Here is a 23,358-nt window from a genome sequence, read left to right as displayed (position 1 = left end):
TTGCCATCAAGTTACTTACAGAAAGTAAGCACTGGAAATAAAAACTCTTGACTATTGAAAGCTCTCAAAACTTTATCTCAAAAAAAAGTCACTCAGAGAATGAAACAACTAAAAATGTAATAAATAAATGTGTGAACAATGCCTAGCCTTTCACCAATATGTATGTTTGAAACATAAATTAAGAACAATCTCAAATATACAGTTTGCATCAAGACCCAACACTAGCAGTTTCTAAAGAGTAAGCGACTTCAGAAAGCATCAGGAGTGGTAGTGCTTTGCCCTCCTTATATGCAGGCACATAATTTAACTAACTATGAGAAGGGATTCAGCAACTCTTTTAAGATGATGGCTGCATTCAAAGGCTTGCACCACATGAAATGACTGCCCAGGGTTCCAGCCAAAGACAAATATTCCTTGAGCACAGTCCACATTGTATTCTCATTTGTCTTCCCATCTATATCCTGCTATGGCTCTGCAACTGCAATTCCTCCTTATCCCCCACCCCATCCCCTGGCAAGCTAGCTAGTTCTGTTGATATAAATTTATGTACAATGTGGCAAACACTGCAGCCCTTGCTTATCATTCAGGTACGCAGGGCAGAATGAATGGGTTGAGAACAGCTGTTCCAAAAGAATGAAACATTTTAAACATTTGATGTTTACTGTGATTTTATGCAACCCAGTCAGATGGGTGGCATTAATAATAATAATAATAATTTTGTTGTTGTTGTTGTTGTTGTTGTTGTACTAGAAACTCCACCAATTTCAAAGGCACTTTGCTGTGTGGCATTGGGAAAGTTCATGTGAGAAACTTGAGACTAAACCCCCAAAGTAAGCTAGTTTCAGAGTTCTATAGATCTTGGCCAGATGTATCAAGGCACATGGACTACAATTAAGAGATAAATAATGTAAACCCAAGGACAAAACATACTAGCGAAGAATAAGAAACATAGGCAACTGTTGCTTGAGCTTACATGGCATGCTGCAGGTTGGTTCTCAGCTTCACGTAGTTCATGGCTGCTCTCTCCTGCTGCTGTCTTGCTACTTCTTCCTGCTGCCTTTGAGCTAACATCCATGTTACCTGCGTACTTGGAAGAAAAATAAACAAGATTTTAAAAGAAGGGCAGACCAAATATTTCAGTAGTAGCAGCAAAGCACAAAAAGAGAAGCGTGTATATACTTGTAATCGAGTGGAGGTTGGTGGTGTTCAGGCTGCATTGGATAGACACCCATGTAGCTTTCTTCAGGCCGCAATCTTTTGGGCTCCCTCATGATGGTGGAAGTGAGTTGCGGCGTCTGCATCATGACAGGTGTGTGCATTGTCTGCTCCCTGTTCATCCACATGCTGTCGCTACTGCTGCTTTCCTCAGCTAGAGAGATAAAACAGCTTTAGAACTCAAAACCCTTAACTAAAACAACTAAACAAAACTGCAGTGATATAGGTCATGTTTCTAAGAGTACAGTGCACTGATAAAATACCCTGGCAAGAAACTATCATTTTGTACAAAGCAAAGCAAACTACTTTCACGTTAATGACCACCTTTCTCAGATAGGGTACTTCCCTCAAGGATGCTTATTAATATATTTTATATATCTTGGAATCTCTTGCCCAGTCTTTGAGTCTTAACTGTCCTGAGGGACAGCTACTTAAACTCTTCTGTGGCTGGGTGCTTGCTATGGACTCCCCAGATGAGCCCCCCGCTGCTGCCACTGTGATTGACCTGTGTGAAGCCATTGGACCCAGAGCACACTCTTTAGGATGTAGAGAAAGCAGCTGGGTCCTTCCTGCAGCTGGTATGCTACAGGGCTGCTCACCAAAACAATCTGCCAAATTCAGAGTAAAGGCCTGGTTAATCATGGGTGAGTGAGACAATCTGTGCTAGCCACTCCCAGCTTCTGACCTACCACTGTCCAATCTTGGATTGGCACAACTTCCCTGATGAATGCAGGGAAACCTCATTTCAGGAGGCTTTGGGTCATCAGGAACAAATGCCAGGGGACAGATTGATTGGCAGGAATAGGCCTACCACATTAGCTGCTCAACCCTTTGCTTTCTGTAGCTCTGAGCGCTTCCCTCCTTTGCCCCTGCCTCCCTCCAAAAAGACTTCTGGGCTGGAAGCACTGTACTTGCTAGGCAGTGCTGCCTGTACTGGTTACCTCCAAAAGCAAAAGTCTTTGTCTTTTTATTGAGTTCCTTTCTTCTTTTTTAAGTGTCCCCCTTGTCAGTAACCCCAAGAAAGGAAAGTCAAAGGAAGAAAAAGAGCTAGTGTGGTTGCACAGACTGGGAAGTAGACCTCAACACAAATAACAACAACATCTCATTCCCACTTAGTAGGCACACTAGCTCCACCTGGCTACTGGAGCAACTCACCGGATGGTCCCCTCCTGTACTGCAGGAAAAAAGAATCAACAGGCATAGACTCAATGCAGAAAATCCAATTACCACTTCCTAAAATTATATGGCTCCAATTACCACTCCCTAAAATTATATGGCTATCAGGAATGTGGCATAGAGTCATTCATCCCCACCACCACTGATAGGTGGTTCCCTCCCTTTCCTTGTTTACTACAGGGAAACTATGTTTCGTGCTAACCCAGCCTTGCCTGCAAAACATGCATCTGCAAAACCGCTTCAACTCATGGAAATCCCTTTCTGGCCCTAACAAAAGTTTGCCCAAGATCTGTCAGAAGTCACAAAACAGCAACTATGGTTTCAGAAAACCACGAAGGGAGGAAGGATCACACAAGTCAGTGGTTTGGAGTACAATAAATATATTGTTTTCACTAAGACTAAACTAAGCTGAAAGCTTTCTTATTAACAGTGGGCTACAAATAGCTAAGGTTTTGTGAGAGGCCTTCACATTAAATGAAATCAGGAACTGTACTACAGTTTACATTTTAGCACTTCTCAAGTTGAAAGCCAAACATGCTGGAATGGAAAAATTAAAAATACAAACCTTCTGGTAGTTTCCGCTTCCCTGTAGCTGGTTTTGTTTTTTTGTTCCTTACTGTAGACCCTCGATTACTGATTCCACTAATGACTGACATAGTATCGTCATCACCCCCAGCTAGCAAAGAGTTCCTGTAAGACATGAGTGGAAGCCACACATCTTCTCTTCGGAGAGACATCTGAAAAGTCATGAACTTCTCCAGATATACGTACCTTTAAGAAGGAACAATAAATTATTACTAAAACACACTGGATATATATTTAACATAAGAATATCAAAAGTAATGGCACAGTTCTCTAAAGCTTTTAAATTCAAAGGTCTAAAGACAGAAATAGCATTTAAGCAGCAATTCTCCCTGCAATAACAAAACAGCTAGCAGCCATTTCCATGTATTGCTTTTGTCAACACAAACTCTAGCCATTCTTACATCTGCTCATTTTGTTTTTGGGTTATTATGTATTTTGTGTTCTCATTTGGTATTTTTATGTTATGAGCCACACGGTGATCTTTGGATCAAGGGTTGTATACAAATTTAATAATAATAATAATAATAATTGTAATATTAATTGTAATAATAATTCTGCACCCCACTAGCAGACTGAATCAAGTTAGAAAAGACTGTTGAGTTGGCCCTAATCTGGAATGTAATAGCAAACAGACCCATAGAGCTAGAATGGAATGGAATGGAATGTTGGCTCTGGAACTACTATCAAATTCTCCTCTGGAATTTTTGGTAAAAGCTAGTCTTGTTCCATACATCATGGACAAGCTACATGTATATTTTGTCCTAATTCTAGTGTCTCAAACAGCAACGAGAAGACTTAGGCACTACGTCCCAGTGCTAAAGTTTGTCCACCCACAACATTCTGAAACAATTCTATTTACTTTAATTAATTAATTGATTGATTGATTAATTCCACATTAAGGCACAGCTATTCTCAGAGAAATAATTACAGAACAAATTTATTAAAAGAACAAATGATGATACTTAAAAGACATCCATGTAGCTTGTAAGAAAATCCAAATATAAAGAATGTACTTACACTGTTTTTTTGTCTTGCCTGAGAAGTTTGGATGAGAACTCACTCAATATATCAAGAAATGCCAGATTTAATGGTGGATGGCTCTCACCTTGAGGGTTAGGCTCTTTAAAAGCAAACTCTATGCCGTCCCTGAAAACAATTAAGAATTTAAGTTCGCGCTTATAAATAAGTTTTCACAAAGGGCAAAAAATTGAAAAACATACAGTAAGATTTCCCTTTGAGATGAAAAGGCACCAAAACAATTGATGCTAGAAAAATATTTCAAAAGGGTAAACAGTATTTTTTACATTTCAAATATTGCAAATCATGTATTTTACAACTGTGAATCAAACATTGTTCTCAATTAAAATTAAATTTTAAATGAAGCTAAAAGGATTTTTCCTATTTGTTTTTGTATTCTCATGGAATACAGGAAATTCAAAGTATGACACTTTTCTTTTTGGTGTTGTGTGCACATATGAAAGTGCTTTATGAAAGTCTACCCACTGCCTGATGCCAAACTCTGAAAAACAAAGGTGGTGCTAGGTCTTGAACCTCAGAGCTTCTTCATGCGAAACAGGTGCTCTGCCACTAAACTGCAGCCTTATCATAAAAAAGCTTCAGAAATATCATGGCCTACTTTCTGATATGCCCAGCTAGGCTAGAAGAAAGCAAGATATTTTGCAGCAGATGGAGTAAAATGCACAGACCTCCAAGGGGTTTGTGTGATAGCACTGCTGAAATTACAGGAAGTTACATAGGTGGTGAATCTTTCAAACTGAGGTTCACATATGCCTGGAGAGTTATATTTGGCCTCTGCACCACAGGTTCTACCCCTACCACAAAGACTGAATTGGCTAGAATTGAATATACGATTTATTTTAGACCTTCCACCTGCTAGAAATGGTGAGACTGATCACACATTAAATTCACAAAAAGCTAAATAGTAATTCAAAACTCCAGATGCATTTGTGTTTTCCGAAACAAAAACAAAAAAAAAACAAAAAAAAAATGGGAGCAATTACTTGTGTAGCATAGCAATGGCTTCTCTTGTTTTCAGTTGATCGAGTCCAAATGTTAAAGCAAAACGTCGAGCTAACTCCTTAATGCCACTGAAAGTTGGTGATGATCTGTCAAAGTTATACCCATTTTCTTGAATCATCTCATTGAAAAGCTGCATAAAGAAAGCATTTTTCAGTCTTAATAAACTTTTGTATAATTTAATGCATAATCTGACTATTTCCCCAAATCTTACAAAATGAGCGTCTTCTACCAAAACCATCTTAAGAGCTAGTCTTTCAACATAAAAGAATAACACTGCTTACACTCCAGCAAGATATAAGTTTATAAAGAGGGAAGTATTACTTATAACAATACAATGAAGTGTACAGAGCATTCTGTCTGCTAAATTCCATCCCCCAAAACTTGATTGAAGCTTACAATATGCGTACCCGTATGTCAACTTATTTTCGGTAAACCTTTGACAATGTGGTGTTAGTACTAGTTCTAAAATATATGCAAGGTGAAGAAGAGCATAGAAGAAATGTGGTTAATGAATTGGGACATTATGAACTTGGGCATTAATATTAATAAGGATTTATTAAAGTATTTCAGAATTATCGTCTGATGGCCTGCAGGGTGATGCAAGCTGACATATTATTCAACCCATTAATTTACAGACTGAGGGAAACATATGGGAAACCCTGTTCCTTCAGGTGAGGGTAGTCCAACACATGGCCCATGCACACTCGCATACATTTAAGTGACTGAATTTCTCTTTGAGAGAAATCACAAACATATGAAATGTGATTTGTTCCCAGAAATTTCCTAATTGTCAATGCTCATTAAAGTTAGCATTAAGTATCACAGAACTTCATGGGCATAACAATGGACTCAGATATAAATAGAATTACTCCTGTAACTTGAGTTGCACTAATTTATTTTAAAAAGGTCTGTTTTTAGCAACCACTGGGATCAGGTACTTTAATTGAGTAAGTACTTACCTGTTGTAAACTGAGAATCAGAGTCTTTGCACACTGGATTTTATCTATTTGCCTTGTTTTACTCATTGTTTCTTTGATTATATCTCCATAATCATTGTAATACTATAAGGGAGAGAAAACACAGAGAACAGCTTGACTTGCTGACAGCAAACAGTCACTTCTTAACAGTGTCAAGAAGTCAATTGAAGAGATACTAAAAAAGGACTTTAAAATATTTCATTTAACTACAATTTAACAAGACATTCCGAGGGCCCAGGCAAGACATGCATTCTATCAATACGAGACAGAAGGAAAACAAATGTATTCTAATAGGAATCAAGTATATGAACTGTTTATGGTCTAACAGCCACACATAAAAAGGAAATATAAAATACTTGAAAAATGAGAACATGCTAGCTGACAGCAACCAGTTAACATGAAAGCTCCACCCCACCATTTTCAGAAGAAAAGAAATGCTGAATTACCTTCATATATTGCTTAAAAATATCTGCAGCAGTATTCATTTCCACCACTGTATATACAATAAGTTTACAAAAAGCTGCAAGCAAATTTCTCCTTTTGTGCAAAGCTTCAATCTTACTGGCTTCATCATCCTGCTGTCCATCTAAGAAATGAAATAAGGTGCACAGCATTAAAAAATCAATTCTCATCAACTGGACCTTTATTAACAACTACTGAAAATGTTGTTGAAAATAACCTATGACAGCAGGAAAAAAGAAGTGACTACCAAATTCTTTGCCAGCTACACTGTATTAACAAGGCAATCTTTAAAAAGAAAATAAAACTTTAAGTACACCGTAGCACAGAATAGTTTTGGTAGTTGATTTAAGTTCTCTTTATTCATTTCATGTATGATCCCTTTCCAACTTTTTTACAAGAATTTACACTTAGACTGGTATTTCATGGAATCATAGAGCTATCTTTTAAAGGTAACTGAAAGCAGGACACAATGCAAGGCCACAAAGTTCCAACTGTTGTAAATGACATATTCTAAGCTAACGTGAGTTACTACAATTTAGACTGCAATGATGAAAATATGGTGAAAGCCAGAGCCTAATTCCCACTCAAGTGATAAACATGTGTCTTCACTGTACCACTTCAGACTGCAGCTGAGAACTCATGTGATAAAAAAAGAAAATAGGCAAGCTATTCTGAGGAAGCCAGTGATTTAGTAGATTAAGGGAGAACCCAAGTCTTTTGGGTCATATTCAGATTCTGTCAATATGATTAGAAGATGATTTCACAGCCTTATACCTGCACTGTTGTTATCATCATCCTGGTCAATGAAGACATGATCGAGAATAAAACTCAACATTTCAGCTTGCAATGAAGAGTCAGGAGTATAAACTAGCGGCTCTAAGATGTCACGACCTCCTGACATAATCTGATGACTGAAGATCATTAATACATCACACAAAATTGTAAAGGCCTGCAAAAAATGATAAGAACCATAATTATATATATATTTTTCTGTTGCAGGCTGTTAGATGTGGAATTCCCACCTCATCATTACATTGTGTCTGTCATATTATGAAGACCCTGACCTTTGACACCTGAGATGTTTTAGGACCCACCTTATTCTTCCGATTTTAAGCATTAACAGATTTTAGTATAATTGTATTATTGTGGCAAGGAATCCAATAAACAGTTATAGTCATCATCAACCAGAGATATGATATGCTAAACTTCTAAAGTAAGGATCCAACTAAGTTTCCCATTTATCTAAATATTAACCTTTCAAACCCAAAAGAATGACATCCAATAAAATAAAACAAAAACCTAATGAAACAGTCCCCTCCCCCAGCTTACCTTTTATTCTGAGGAGCTCTACTAAATCTAGTGAGAGAGCTATGTATTTTAGCACATGTATATTTCACCTTTCTAAAGGCAGTACCTGAGTAATTTCCAGTCCATCTACCATCCAGGCCCAGTGCACCTAGAAGCATTCTGGGTTGAAAATAGCTGAAAGCCCTTTTTAAAAATAAAAAAAAATCAATTTTCTTAATTGATTGTTGGGCAGGGCGGTGGAACTAATGTAGGTGTTCTGGGGTACCAGGTTGCCATTGAGCACTGCAATGGCAACCCCAGGGCTAGAAATTATTCAACTAAAATATCAAACAAAAGTGTGTTTTCATATGCCATATGCTGAAACAATCTAAAGATACTGCCTTTCCAATATTCTAAACGTTAGCATCCTAACAATTTGCACTATTACACAATTGAGGAAAATCAAGATTTGCTTAATATATATATATATATGATGTTTCTTCAATCACTTACATACAAAGGGGCCAAGTAGTAAAACAGTGACTAACCTGTTCTTTAACAGCAGTATTTACGTTGGTAAGGTAGTGCTGGCAGATTTGACAAAATACCCTCATCTGTTTCTTTAAGCGTAGAAGATCCTCCTTTGAAACAGAATGTTAAATAATATGCAATGCTTTAAATTATACTTGCTTGTTAAACAAAAATGTATGTTAACTAAGAACTTGTCATAAAATAGAAATGATCTAAGAAAAGAAACAAAAAACATGTAGTATAATTGCAGCTTATGTGACCCTTGGAATTATATCCTGTGCAAGTTTCAAGCAGGTTTCTGGATCACACATTGCATTCCACTGTTCTCCTCATTACAGATAGAAATAAGCAGCTGAAAAGAGATGTCCCATTTATGTCATTTAAATGAGAGACCTCCCTCCCTCAGCTCAATAAATCCACCCTGCCCTTCAGACGTCAGAAGGGTTACCAGCTGTCCTACTCTCCCCACCCCCCATCATACTGACAGGCACTTCAAGTAGCTTGACCTGGTGACACACTGCTATTATACATTTCATTCTATGAAACTATAAGTTGCCACCATCATCATAACAAGGCTTACCTTTGTAGAACTGCTGTCAGTAATTTTTGCTAGCTGCCAAAGGATTACATAGTGAGTACACTGCAGAGCATGAATAACAATCTGTGTTTAAAACACAAGATAAAATGGTTATTAAAAAAAGGACTGTGATTTTTGTTTTCTTAGATGTATTTTTCCTATTACTGCTTTTTTAAATATACAAACCTGTTCAGGCATATCTCCATTCTCAATGCCTGTTTTTAATAACTTGTAGTTACAACCAAATAAATCCCATCTTGACAGATCATGAGCACTGAAATAGAAAGAAAATGAACAGTTCAATTTCATCACACCTTCTCCCCCACTTTGCAATGCACTGATTACTGTATTCCTTGCAATACAGTGCAAGCAGCACAGTGCAACTACCCTTAGGCATTAGTTGAATTACTCTCCTTATAACAGATCTAGACATGTTATCACCACAGAAGAGGAAACCTTAGGTGGTCCTCATACCTCTCTAGGCCACACCTATTGCAGCCCCAACTTTTGCCTCTGACTCTGCCCACAACAGTCATGTGGCCCCCAGAAGGTTCCCCATAATGGAATACAACCCTTGATATGAATAAATATCCCCACTTCTGCTACAGAGTTCCAGTGTGCTTTGCACAGCACCAAGTCATGGAGGATGCAATGTGCCTGATTTTCCCTCCTTGCCCCTTCCCCTGGATTGAAAGAGGAAGGAAACAGGGGTGCCAATCTGTAAATAGCTTTTTACTGTAGAATAGATTGTGGCATCAGCACAGTTGGTATCATTCAATATAAAATATATTCCTAAATGAACTTTCCAGATCTTGGTCTAGTTCTTATCTCAAATTTGTCCTGGAAAGCACTGAGCAACCATCCTAACCTCCCAAGACTATTTATGTAATGTACTGCAGAAATAATCTGGTTACCAGCAAAATTTAATCAACATCTCCTGTAAAGGAATGTGTCCCACACAGTCAACAGTAAGATAACCTGAAGACTCAGGAAGCAATTGACTTCAAGCAAGTAATGAAACTTTTGGGAATACCGTAGTTAAGGATTCTTTTACTCTTTAGATAAAAATATGTTAAGTGTTGTAAGATTTGTTGCCTAATTATTTTAAAATTTTGCTGTCTGAAGCAGCATCCATATATTCGGTCTCTTTCATTTCATGTAGTAAGACAATATTTCTTTATTCTCTTACTAATGAATTTCCTGTGAGTGTAAGAATAAGGGTAAACTCATTCATTTTTTTTTAAACCCACACACTGTAATTCTAGCAAAAAAGATGCTGAACCTTCCCTCAGCTTAATATTGGGAGTGTACATAGAAGACACATAGGTAGTGGACACATATACAGGTTTTTAATGCCCACCTTCAAACAAGACAAGACAGATTCATGCACAGCTTTCCCTAAGTAAGTAGTTCTAAACAAAGAGCTAACATGAAGGCTAACCGGTGGTACTCTCTCTCTCTAGTATTAAAAGAGTGAATGCCTCTTTACACAAACATGAAATGTAGTAATGCTGATAGGGGACAAGACCAGCAGGAACAGAAGTTGGGCATATTGAGAAGAAAGTAGTCAAATGCCTATATAATACATGGCTGCTAAAATGATCACAGCACTACTGTCAATTATTTTAAAAATTATTTTTTGAAATAGTTTAATTTTAGCACTTTTAAAACTTCTCAGTGATTAGAATTTAAATTTCTTATTATTAAAACAAAGAGTTGAGAGTTGCAAGAAGCGGACAGGCTGTTCCTGTACTTACTTATGAAAAGCAGTGATTCGCTTTAATGTTGATAGGACCTGATAAGCGTCATCTTCATCAGGCTCTTCACCCTGTTAAAAAATGATACAGTTGCAGTAAAAGTAAGTATCTTCAATAAATGGTAAAGTAATATTTTAAGAGTAGCTCAAATGAAAAGCACTCACAAAATCAACAACTATCAATGCTTTCTATTTCAGGCCATATACAAAGTACTTGCAATTGTTGAGGTTTTTTGTTATTACAAGGAGCGATGAGAAACAAATATATCTTACATTGCCTCTTGTAATATGTAACAAGAGAACCTTGTAAATAAACACAATTGTTGGGGTTTTGTACCTTGTGAGAAGCTTTTTGCTATCTGGCCATGCTAGCTTGAATGCTAAAGCAAGAAATACACACACACACACACACACACACACACACAAGATACATGCCTCTTGCAGAAAATCTTCAAGAAGTCTATTGAATTTGTCAGCCAGTTCATCCATTAGCTGACTTCTTGCAATGTCCACTCTGTTAAATATTGTGAACTCTTCATTACAGAGTGCATGGTACGTTTTAGAGCAAGCTTCCAAAACATCTGTGTCGGTGTGCTTTTCAACAATATCCCGGATCTGTCGCAATAAGGCATCCAAATGCTACAAAAGACAAATCAAAATTATCAAGTAAGCACAGCAAACATATTTTTTCTGGTTATTTGATCAAGTAGAACAAACAAACAAAAACAAACCAACAAACAAACAAACCCAAAAGGAATTTCTTTAAAACTACTTATTTCAAAAGAGGTAGGTATTGGACCTGTTACAAGAGTTGCATTCTCTTGAAGCTATCTGCTCTATAGCCAAGCCTGCAATAGCCCCCACTATGGAATGCTGCTAACCCCCAATATACAATTATCTGTTTAATAGCAGGATTTGTTCAGTTTTTATTCCCTTTATTCTTCTATACTTGCAAATTTGCTTACCTTTTCTAATCTCCCTGTTGTGTAGATTTCCAAATCAAAATATTGTGGCAACTGTAACAAGTTGGTGACTTTCTCTGCATCTACAGAATACTGTAGAAATTGATAAAGAAAACAAAGCTCAAATATTTTAAAAGAAAACAAAAGTGCCCCACAAAATCATTTATTTATTAAATTTTAATGCCAGCTTTCTACCAAATTATGCATTCTAACAATTCCAGACATGAGTTTCACCAGGAAATCAAAAATATTCATTATTAATCAACATTGTTAACTTCATTAACCAAGTAACTTCTCCAAATGCAATCTTTCTGTATGCCTCTTCAAGTGCTGGGACCAGTGGAAAATTGCACAAGAAGGGCAAAGCACATTATTTGCATGCAAAAGGTCCCAAGTTCAATCCCTGGCTTCTCTAGGTAGGACTGAGAAAGTTACTCTATGAAATCCTGGAGAGCCGCTGCCAGTCAGTGTAAACAATACTGAGATTGATTGACCAATACAGTGGTGCCTCGCAAGACAAAATTAATCTGTTCCGCGAGTTTCTTCGTCTTGTGGTTTTTTCGTCTTGCGAAGCACGGCTATTAGCAGCTTAGCAGCTTATTAGCGGCTTAGCGACTATTAACGGCTTAGCGGCTTTAAGAAAAAGGAAACAAACTCGCAAGAACTCACAAGATGTTTCATCTTGCGAAGCAAGCCCATAGGGAAATTCGTCTTGCAAAGTGACTCAAAAAACGCAAAACCCTTTCATCTAGCGAGTTTTTCGTCTTGCGGGGCACCACTGTAGTCTGACACTGTATAGGCAACTTCCTATGTAATTGTGGTCTTAAAAAGAGAGAGAAATAAATCACTCACTTTTGCTAACAGCTGAGGGAGTGCCACAGCAAAAAGTTCTGTGATCCTTGTCCTGTCATCCAACTGTGCTTTTTTCTCCTTTGCCGTAAGTACCTACATTGAAAGTGTGAGGATAGGTATAACTAAATAAGTGATCATATCAACAGTTTCAACAGTTGTTTAGTGCAACAAGTAACTTACTAAGTTATAAAAATGTAACTCATAGTAGACCCAAGAGCCTGCTGCGCCAGACCAAAGGCCAATATAGTCCAGCATCCTGTTTTCCACAGTGGCAAACCACATGTCCCTGGGAAACCCAAAAGCAGGACACAAGAACAATAGCTCTATCCCACTGTTGTTCTCCAGCAATTGTTATTCAAAGACATGCTATTCTGTACTACTTTCTGGAGTTAATATATAAAATAAAGAACAGGCGTGGCTCAGATGTGCAGCAGCTGCGCCAGAATCCCCACCCATCCGTGTGCTCATGCATGCCCAGTGACAATTATGTGTGGGGAATTTGGTACAGATGCCACATGTATGAACAGATTCATATAAAGGAGCAAACTAAAATTTATTGTTTACATTTATTAGTTGCTTATTAACTGAATCCTCTAACCAATGTACAACCAAAGTTAAGCAATGGGTGTAGAATCATGTTTTCAACAGCCACACAATTTACACTACATAAAGTTATTGCATTGTAGAATTAATAAGTGTTAATGCTACAAAAATGTGCCACAATTCTATGACCAAATTTCAGTATTGGAACTTTACTCTGGTCTTTGAGACAAAAGATAATTTAGTTAAAGTTAAGATACTTTCACTAATATGTACACTAGGCATGAGTTCATCTTCCAATCAGCACATCTTACTTCTGATTTAACGTAATAACCCAATAAAGTTAAAGGGCTTTTGGGACACAACTATAGGGTCTTTTGATATGTATTTTAACAATGCAACATTACTGACATTGTACTGCATCCATCTGTCACAACATATGTGAAGAATTACCAACACAGTTTTTCATTTGCTAGAAAGCCTTATTATTAAAATCAAATATGAGAATGAATTCAGCACTACTGCCATACTATAAGTTTACAAAAACAAAACCATACCCGCTTTCCTGAGCCTCTTCCTACAGGCGGATGACATTCAGCTGCTTGTCTAATTGTACACAGCATTATTTCAATTAGTGCACTTTCCTGTTTGTCTGTTAAAGCTGAAATTATAAAAAAGATCAAAATATTTCAACTCCTTTTTCCTAAGAACATACCTGCTTATGAAGCCTTAGATATAAGTAATAAAGGTTTTCCACTGGAATTATGTTAATAGCTTAAACTTGCAACTGGGGCATCAAGATTAAGTAGAAAACAACAAATGTGTACAATTATGAGTTTGAATTCAGGTTTGGAAGTAATAGTAATGTTTTCGGTTTTGTACTACATTCAAGGCTCTATTTGCATTTTAATGCTTTCTTTAAGAAGACAGCAGTATTATTTTTACAGAATAAAGTAAATGGGAGATTCACATGATAAGAACAAAGCAGGAGCAAGGGTACTGATCTGCAGAATTAACTCAAGGTACTGATTTAGCATTAAAATGATTTCAAATGTTTAATAAAATTATCAGGGATGATGTTTCAGTATAAATCTGCAAGACAGCATTATTCCTACAACCACAATACCTATACAGAAAAACTGAGGAGCAACCAGACATCTGTTTATTAAAACACATTTGCTGGTTTGACTATGAAATAGGGGAGGGGGTTAACTTTGTATAATAAAAAATCATGGTGAGAGACCAAGGGAAAGCGGATTTCGCTCCTCATCACTGCAAGATCCACTCTATAGTTCTCTGGAGAACTTGTTTATTAAACATATACATATTTCATTTGATCCCCAAGTTGAAGACAACAACAAAAATTCAACAGATTTAGGCTACAAACTATGCTTCATAAAGAGTATGCCCAATCCAAGAGTACATTCCAAGGAAATATGCATAGAACCAAACTGACCTATGGACTGCAAGACATATGGACTATTTGCTAACCAATGGTTGCAATCCAGATTTCTGTACACAAAAGAGCTTCCCTTTCTCTTCCATGAGAAAGGAAACCTCTCCAAGCTCAAAACCCCTTCCCAGCCAGACTATAAAGTCTTCTTATGAAAAAGTTTGATGCTGAAGAATACAGTGAAATCTTACGTTCTTCTCCATTGAGTGGCTCCTCCAACAGAAGACTATTCATACATTCCCAGTCCTTCAAGAGGTCAGTGGCACAATCCCACATGCTGTCCACCAAGTAAGCAGCATGCTCATGTAACTAAAAAAGATTCAACTGTATTTAACATTTTGTCTCAGGAAAACTAGTTAATATGTATACCCCAATGGTTAGGAAAAGCCCTACTGTTGTTGAAGCTGTGAAAGAGCTAATACTAATTCCTGTTATTTATAATTTCAAAGGGAAGTGTTAATATTGAACAGAATTATGGGCAATTAACCAGGAAAATGTTTTGTTACTTGTTTGCAGTTACTATGATGACCCCTTGAAACAAGTATATTTAAGCATCCTGAACTGGTTTACTTTTTCAGAAATGTGTGCTGCATTTTAATTGACAGTGACAGTCATGGTTATTTGAAAGATCTAATCACAGCAAAACACTCAAAGAACCTCAAATCAGACAACTCTTCTTCTCCCCTCATGCTTCTATTATCAAAACTGTCAATACTAAACAGTGTCAGCAATAATCATAAAGGGAGAGATTTGGAGGTGCACAGAAGAGCAAAGGAAATGTGGCCTATGAGTTCAATCTTCCTGGCCATATTGTTTATATTCATACTCTTAACAGAGTAGCCAAAACTTTTCATGAACTCATTTTCCACTAATTAGTGTAGCCAAAAAAATATAGGCCTCGGCCTCATTCAAGGCAGCTGTTTAATCATCAAAAACTACCTCTACAGTAAAATAAATAATCCCTTTAATAACAGATTTGTAAAGACATCCTAGTTTAAAAAAATGTTCAACAGATACAGTGGTACCTCAGGCTACAAACTTAATTCGTTCCGGAGGTCCATTCTTAACCCGAAACTGTTCTTAACCTGAGGCGCGCTTTCACTAATGGGGCCTCCAGCTGCCACCACCGCACTGCAATTTCCATTCTCATCCTGGGGCAAAGTTCGCAACCTGGAGCAACTACTTCTGGGTTAGCAGAGTTTGTAACCCGAAGCATTTGTAACCCAAGGTACCACTGTATATAAAATGAACTGGGGCAAAACTATTTTACTGCTCTTTTAAGCAAATTGCTATACTTGGGTGAGACACTTCTTATTATTCAGAAACTCTTGAATGCCTGGTATGCTCTTCTGGAAGAAATCACCATAAAAATCAAGCATTTATCTTAACTATAGTTCTATAAAATGAACAAGTTACTCATAAACATACCTCACTTTCCAAAAAGAAAAATACTAAAGTCTTGACAAGGTTAGCATTTGGACCTTGTCTCCCCCGTCTTTTAAGAATTCCATCCTCTTCAGGGTCTCTACGACTAAAAAGCCTTTCAAAGCAAGGGAACAAAAAAACAAGCACCAGACATTTATTGCTATATCAAAAATTGCTGTATATGCATTTACTAGACAGATGATGTTTTCAAGAGCAACAGTTAACTATTATTAACAGGTAAAAGTTTGCTCTTTTATAGACAATATCCAATTGTTGCACCCTACTGATGCAGTGAACTTCCACTTGCACACGTGATACATTTTATTTCTCATTTTCCTTGCTGTCACCCATGCACCCCAAAATCTGCTCCAGTGGGTTGAGGGACCCTCTGAGATAAGATGGGGCAGGGGGGAGATGTAGGGGGCAGAAGAGGAAGGGGAATTCCCACTGTGTACACTGGCACTATGTGGGATCTCATCCTCTATCACTATGGAAGGGTTGCCTATAATAGGGTTGCCACATTTTGAAGAACAAAAAAGGGGGCACATTTACCAACTTCTACTTTCTGTTCTGTCAGGCAAACGCTGAGGCACTTTCTTGCATATTCACCTCTGGCGACTGAACACTCAGTGGCCTAGTTTAAATATGTGTGTGTTGGGTTAGGATAGCAGGAATGCAAATACTTGCATACTTAGAATCATAGAATTGTGGAGACAGAAGGAACCCTGAGGATCATCTAGTCCAACCCTGCAATGCAGGAATGTGCAGCTGTCCCATATGGGGACTGAACATGCAACCTTGGCATTGTCATCACCATGCTCTAACCAAAGCAGGGAGTTGAACCAAGGTCCTTCTGGGTGCAAAGATGTTCTTGGCACTGAGCCATAGTCCCGCTGAAACAGAAACAAAGGAAGGAGCCTTATACCAAGTCTGACTCAATGCTCTGTCTACCTCAGTACTGCCTAAGTCCAAAGTTCATTTCAGGACCTAATCCGGCCTGTCAGATTTTATCTGGCTCCTGTGGCAGTTTCCTTCCTGGGGTAAAATCCTAAAAAAAAGCTCAACAACTTCAACCCTAAAAAAACCCCTTCATTTCCGGCCCTCTTTTTAAAAAGTTTGCACACCACTGGCCTACGCAGTTGCTTTGGAACATCTCAGGGCAGCAGTATTACCACACACACACAAATGGCTTTAGTCATTAAGGTCCCCAATCCATGCATGTTTTACTTGGGAGGAAACCCCACTGAACTGCTGGAATTTACTTCCAAGTAGAACACTGCCTCCAGATCAGAAATGGAAACAACCCTTTCCCCCAAATGATGCCCAATTTGCTTCTTTTGTTTATTACACATTGTATTTTATTGTATTATGCTTTGAATTCCATAAAACTATACTCATCTTAAGTCTGCATAATACCTCCTGCACTCCACTAACCATAGTTAGTGGAAACTAGTTTGCAAATCCTGGTTTATGATCATCCAATTTGCTAATCAACCATAAATTTCTTATTTGTCAAGTCAGATATCACACCAAAAAACCTTAAGTCGTTAACTGAACTGAACCATAAATACAAAAACCACCAGGATTTTCAAGCTGTCCATTTACTAGAGCTGTGGCATGCAGTGAAAGGCACATGATGTCCACAGAGTGTGAGCAGGCATACTTTCCCTAAACTCTATGAGACTTTTAATGGTCAAAACGAGCACTTCAAATGGGGTCCAGAAACAAACTTTAGCCCCTTAAACATTATCAAGCCCCATTTGGTTGGAACTGACTCTGACATAGACCTATATGTAGAACAGTACTGAGATTTCCTGCTCAGGTGGAACTAGAGAAATAAAACTTAGTTGTGATATTTGTGTGTGTAACTTCCTACAGTCTGAAGCAACTATACTGCATTCGATTATTGTTTCCCTCATGAGGAGCGACTTTGTTTAAAACATATCCATAGTATGCGAATTACAGAAAACATTAACCATTTCATAAGTGGTACTTATACAAAAACATTATCCTGCCTTACTTTTTATAAAGAAATTCTCCTGCTGCTACAGCTACTGGACGATGGGCAGAGTAAACCAGGTGGTAGACATTTTCACAGTCTTCTGCAGTCAGGACTTCTTCACTACTCCTAGAAATGAAAATAAAAAATATATATCCCAAAATCTTAAGGAAGAACGAAGAGATTCAAAGTTGATGTTAACATTAAAATCAAAAAAAGGAGCAAAGTGACTAATATTTCGATGTAGACAAAAATAAAAGTACAGAAACAATAACCACAAAGCCAACGGAGGTTAGGTTTACAATATAAAAGCACAAAAATACATATCACAGTAACAAATGAAAACACTATGCATGCACTCCACAGTTTAAAAGGCCATAGATAGTTTAATTAGCCAAAGGACTGGTAGAAGAGGAATGTTTTTGCTTGGTGCCTAAAGTTATGGAACAAAGGTGTCAGGTGAGCATCTCAGGGGAGAGCATTCCACAAGCAGGGAGCCAACCCAGAAAATCCATTATGGTTTTGCTACCCTCCAGACCTCTCACAGAGAAGGCACACAAAGAAGGCCCCAGATGATGACTGCAAGGTCGACTGATTCATATGGGGGGAGGTGGTCCATGAGGTATTGCAGTCCAAAGCCATGTACACCAACCGCTCAGGGGTTGCATAACTAGTTTCATTTTACTGAGTTTCATTAGCTGCTTATTAAATTTGTGAACAGCTGTATAAAAAAACCGTAAGTGATCTGAGGTAAATGCTGACAGCTAAGTTATCTTTGCCGCCAACAGTTGACATGTCCCATAGCTACCAGAATTGGTTATGAATGGAGGGCTGGTCAAGTACTACAGCAGTTTTATATGTAATATTATTTGCACTGTGGGAAATGGGCCAAATTCTCGCCGACATTTTTATTCAAGTATAATGAAATGTAATTGGCAATAAAATGATATAATGGAGACAGGGTGAATCCGGTTGATTGCTAAGTAGTTGATAGCTGCAGCTGCTTGGAAACTGGGAGAAGATGCTGTAGGAATTCTTACACCACCTACAAATAACTTCCATGAAATCAGTGGACTTTTAAAATTACCACAGCAGAACAGGTGACCTCACTAAGTCAGTTTATGCTGTCCTGCTGCTCACTGCGGACATGAACAAAAAACCCACCAAAGAATTTGGGCTCTCAAATATATCAAGGAATCATGACATTTTCTGGCACAAATGGCTGTTGAGAACTACTTAAAAACCTGCTCAGAGTATCCCAGCATGATAAAAACTGAACCCCCCCCCAAAAAAAAGTTCTTTCAGCCCCATAAGCAACATACTAAAAGTGACACTGCAAAACAGATATTCTATGTTCAAAGCTTTGTCAAAGTGCACGTAAACAAAATGTACAAATTAACTCCACATGTTTATATTACACACTGGCGTGAAATACTTACTGTAAAACAAGAGTAAGTAGTTTTATTGCTTGCACTGCCACATCATATTCTTTGTCTAGAGTCATAGACACAATTCTATCCTGATGGGGGGGAAACAAAGTTTTAAAATGACAAGTGTTAAAAATGGAAAGTCTGGAATGCTAGCTTAAATGAAAGAGAAAATGCTAGCTTAAATGAAAGAGCAAAAATACGAACCTTGAATCGACTGGTGAAGAGCTCCAATTTGGAATTCAGTTCTTTATTATAATAAAGCCCTTGCAAAGCTGTAAGACATTTGAGTCTTACCTCCCCTTGCTAAGAAAAAAATCAAACACATGGAGGCTTTAAATATCATTTTTCAACATGACATGCTGCATTCATTGATTGAACAGCTCTAAATATATTCTAAATCAAAGTTAAATGCTGCAGGTATTTACTGTTTTTGGTTTGTTGCTGTCATATTAATAACCAAGCACTCTCCTGATCAAACAGGCAATATTCCCAAAAACAATATAATCTTCCTCACTATGATTGTGACTGGGATCCAAACAACTACTGGCTGCATTCTAACATGGTAATCCATAAACATGGCTTACTGTGAATGAACAGCACGCTACTGCGTGCTGGCAAATTGCTCCAGCTGCTCTCGTTCCTGAGTGAGGGCAACAAGCTATAATCCAAACCAGAGCTTGTAGTTTTTGTTTCCCAAACAAACCACAAATTGGGAAAGAAAGAGCCTTAGTTTCACAGATTGTAGTTTGTAGAGAAAGAAAACCATGTGCTGGTTCAGACATTGACAGAAACTAAGGTTCCTGGTTGATTGCTCCTGCTCACACTAGGAGAGAAGTGCAGCAGGAGCAATTTGACAGTGTGTGCTAGCATATTCCTCATTCACAATAAGCCATAGTTTATGGCTTACCATACATTTAAAAACATTTAAGTAGGCACCAGACAGCCTTCCTAAAAAGCATTCCAGGGTTATGGCACCACTACTGACAAGGCACACTGTAAAGAGCCTGACGAACATGTGTATGCAGGCACTTTGGTCCCAAGCAATACCCAACAACTTGTGAAACGCTTTTGACTCAAAGACCTCTTGGAATGTAATTCATATAACTTAACTTTTGTACTTCTCCATTTTGCTTAAAACCAGCAGATAATATATATTTAAAATGTTGTACCTGTACTGAAACTAACTTTGTTTGGTTTTGCTGCTTTATTCTCAATAATTAATTCTGAAAACCTTGAAAACGGACAAATGGTACACAGCACCTTACCTTGTCATGCATTGTCCAGCCCACATATTTTAAATAGCTGTCATTGAGAAAGGCATCACTATACATTTTCATCCAAATCCCAATTTCTTCAATACAGATTGCTCTTATTTCAGCTATTGCATCCCTGGAAGAGAATTGAAAAGTAAGTAAAATATGATAAATAAAATAATCACAAGCAAAGCTTAGCCCGTTCTATAGCACAGAGCAACTGAACTCACCTGTATCTATGAACAAATACACCTTTAAAAATTGCATTCATCATATTCTCTATTTCATCCTGATTTTCTTGGAGCTGAAAAATACATTAAGTGCCAAATGAAGAAACTGTAGTTTTAAGAGATATGCTGACACAATACATGTCTATAAAACTGAAATAATTCTCAAAAAAGATTACAGGACAGGTGAATTTGTTTAAATAATTGCATATTAACAAATCATTTTCAGTGTGTGAACATTACTGCATGCCATACTGGTGTGGGAAACGTTTGGCCCTCTAGATGTTGCTGTATTACAACTGCCATTTGCCAGGCTTCCTGGTGCTGATGGGAGTTGTAGCTGCAACAAAAGCTGGAGGGTCAAATGTTCCCCACATGCCATACAGTAGGATAGCAACATGAATAAAATATCCGTAAAAGTTTAAAATTATACTAATGAAACAATGAAGCTTGAATATATGCTTACAAGAGTGACCACAATTAGGGGGTGAGGTGGAGTGCTTCTTTTAGAGAAAGCAATTTATGAGCATTGATGAACTGTTGCCCCACCATGCTTTCAATCAACTCACTTTTACCTTTTGCAGAGAACCTAATCATCTAGAGACATCTAAGACCAGAGAGTGGAAGTGATTCAATGTTGGACACCATCCCATAAAAGAAAGCAGAAGCTCTCTTAAGAGCAATGTAGGGAGATTAAATGGCACTAAGTTCAGTTAAGAGGCTCTCTGAGCTTAGCTCCCCAGTTTGGAAAGAAATGCTTCCTTGGCCTCCACTTGTTCTCAGGTATGGTGCACATGTTGGGAGAAGAGTCACTTTGACTCTGCCCAATAGTTCTTTAGCCAAAGTGAGGTTATCCATGGAAAGGGAGAAGATAGAATGCATAGGAAAAGAAATATATCCTCTACATCCATCCGTTGTACCCAGATGACATCCATGTTGACTATTTACACTATTCACGCTACAGGAACTTTGAAACTAAAACTACAGCCATTGTACTTCAATATTTCAATACTTCAATACTAGAAGACATCTGAGGGCAGCCCTGTTTAGAGAAGCTTCTAATGTTTGATGCACTATTGTATTTTAATATTTTGTTGGAAGCCGCCCGGAGTGGCTGGGGAAACCCAGCCGGATAGGCTATTATAATATTTATATTGTGTCTTAGGCACAGTAAGATCATTGTCAGCTAGGATCCAAATCCTGTGAAGACTCATGACACAGTAGCTAAATTCTGGAGGTAAGAATTTCATAGAAAAACTAATGCTCAGTGCCACCTAGCAGAAAAGTTTGAGAACCCACAGTAAACTAGACTAAAAACTCAATTTTTGGAGAAGGGGTAAAAAGGAAACTCCATTGTATATAATGTTCCACACAGCACAAATCCAGCTGGTGGGAGTCAACATAGTCTTTTAAAGGGCAGTCTTGGTTAGCTTTCCTTGAAACAAGTCTACACCCATGGATAGAATAATCATAGAAATAGCTGATATTTTGCCTATACAGAGAAAGAGTCTGTCACCTTTTAAGATCTTCATTTATTTCTGTGCTTATTTTGTTATAGTTGTGATCTGTGCAACCAAACTCTTCAATATTTTATTGGGCTGATTTTTAAATGAAATCCAAAGTATTTATAAAAGGTGTTTGTTACTTGAGCTTTCAGATTTACAGTATTCCGAAAATAAATGATTTAGTAGTATTAATCTAGTAACCAGATGCTTCTCCAAAAGTGTACAGTAAGTTCCATGTGTTTTGTATTGATGTGTTATTATCTTTCGCGTAGAGACATTATGAACTCTTGCAAGCCAGGAAGAGATCATGAACACCTTTGACGCATGGCACACTGCAATCTTAGTAGCTTTGACAAGTGATTATTAACAAAAACTTCTAACATTAGGTCAACCCACTCTTTAAATATGCTACTGAGATTCACTTATTGAAGGGTTCTTGCTAGAAAGGGTCATTCAGGCCTAACAAAGGCTTTTTCTGCAATTGCTTACACTTCTTAATTAATTCGATACAATCAGGTTTGATCTGAATTAACATATTTATTTATAATATTATTCAAACGCTTAGCAGTTATGGAAGACCCTATCTTGGCATACTGGTTTACTATATGATTGGGGTGATTTAGGGTCCTTGCCTTGTTCTTCATACAGTACATAGGCAAACAATGGAACTCACTCTTTAAGGAGGCAGTGATGGCCACCTACTTGGATAGCTTTTAACAGAGGATTAGACAAATGCATGGAGATCCCACCTCTCCCATGTAGGTCACTGGGTGACCTTGGGCATGCCACTCTATTTGAATCTTTTGCACACTTGGTCGTTGTGTTGGATGTGTTAAAACTTTAAAAGAAGAGGGTGTCAATGGCTACTAGCCATGATTTCTATGCTCTACCTCCAAAGTCGGCGGCAACAATGCTTCCAAATACCAGTTGCTGGAAACTGAAGGAGAAGAGAGTGCTCATGCACTCATGTTCTGCTCCCTGGTTTTCCACAGGCATCTGGTTGGCCATTATGAGAGCAGGATGCTGGACTAGAAGGCTCATTGGCCTGATCTAGCAGGCTATTCTTATGTTCCAATAACTAAGCAATGGCAAGATAAATTTCACAA

General features: G+C 37.8%; 1 protein-coding gene and 1 long non-coding RNA gene across 9 annotated transcripts in view; one reads left to right on the top strand and one right to left on the bottom strand.

The window, feature by feature from the left end:
* The window catches only part of LOC310698943, a 273,173-nt gene that overhangs the window by 125,714 nt on the left and 124,101 nt on the right, over positions 1-23,358 (top strand). The window lies entirely within an intron of this gene.
* Positions 1-23,358, bottom strand: part of STAG2 (STAG2 cohesin complex component) — a 62,833-nt gene that overhangs the window by 4,921 nt on the left and 34,554 nt on the right. For 7 of the 8 annotated variants that reach the window (XM_083486231.1, XM_083486232.1, XM_083486235.1 and 4 more), the window contains 23 exons: positions 20,751-20,824; positions 20,533-20,656; positions 19,472-19,570; positions 19,277-19,356; positions 17,859-17,966; positions 15,842-15,953; positions 14,605-14,722; positions 13,518-13,621; positions 12,421-12,513; positions 11,572-11,661; positions 11,042-11,245; positions 10,608-10,678; positions 9,037-9,124; positions 8,854-8,934; positions 8,291-8,383; positions 7,230-7,404; positions 6,440-6,579; positions 5,976-6,077; positions 4,998-5,146; positions 3,994-4,122; positions 2,957-3,162; positions 1,180-1,369; positions 974-1,087 (listed from right to left, as the gene is read on the bottom strand). In XM_083486231.1, coding sequence (XP_083342357.1) covers positions 974-1,087; positions 1,180-1,369; positions 2,957-3,162; positions 3,994-4,122; positions 4,998-5,146; positions 5,976-6,077; positions 6,440-6,579; positions 7,230-7,404; positions 8,291-8,383; positions 8,854-8,934; positions 9,037-9,124; positions 10,608-10,678; positions 11,042-11,245; positions 11,572-11,661; positions 12,421-12,513; positions 13,518-13,621; positions 14,605-14,722; positions 15,842-15,953; positions 17,859-17,966; positions 19,277-19,356; positions 19,472-19,570; positions 20,533-20,656; positions 20,751-20,824 — 2,744 coding nt within the window. The remainder of the gene's footprint in view (positions 1-973; positions 1,088-1,179; positions 1,370-2,956; positions 3,163-3,993; positions 4,123-4,997; positions 5,147-5,975; positions 6,078-6,439; positions 6,580-7,229; positions 7,405-8,290; positions 8,384-8,853; positions 8,935-9,036; positions 9,125-10,607; positions 10,679-11,041; positions 11,246-11,571; positions 11,662-12,420; positions 12,514-13,517; positions 13,622-14,604; positions 14,723-15,841; positions 15,954-17,858; positions 17,967-19,276; positions 19,357-19,471; positions 19,571-20,532; positions 20,657-20,750; positions 20,825-23,358) is intronic. The other variant, XM_083486230.1, reaches the window with a different exon arrangement.

Source organism: Podarcis liolepis, assembly GCF_965112155.1.
Source record: "Podarcis liolepis genome assembly, chromosome: Z".
NCBI lineage: Eukaryota > Metazoa > Chordata > Lepidosauria > Squamata > Lacertidae > Podarcis > Podarcis liolepis.
Note: the sequence above shows the minus strand (reverse complement) of the source record. Positions and strands in the feature narration are given on the sequence as shown.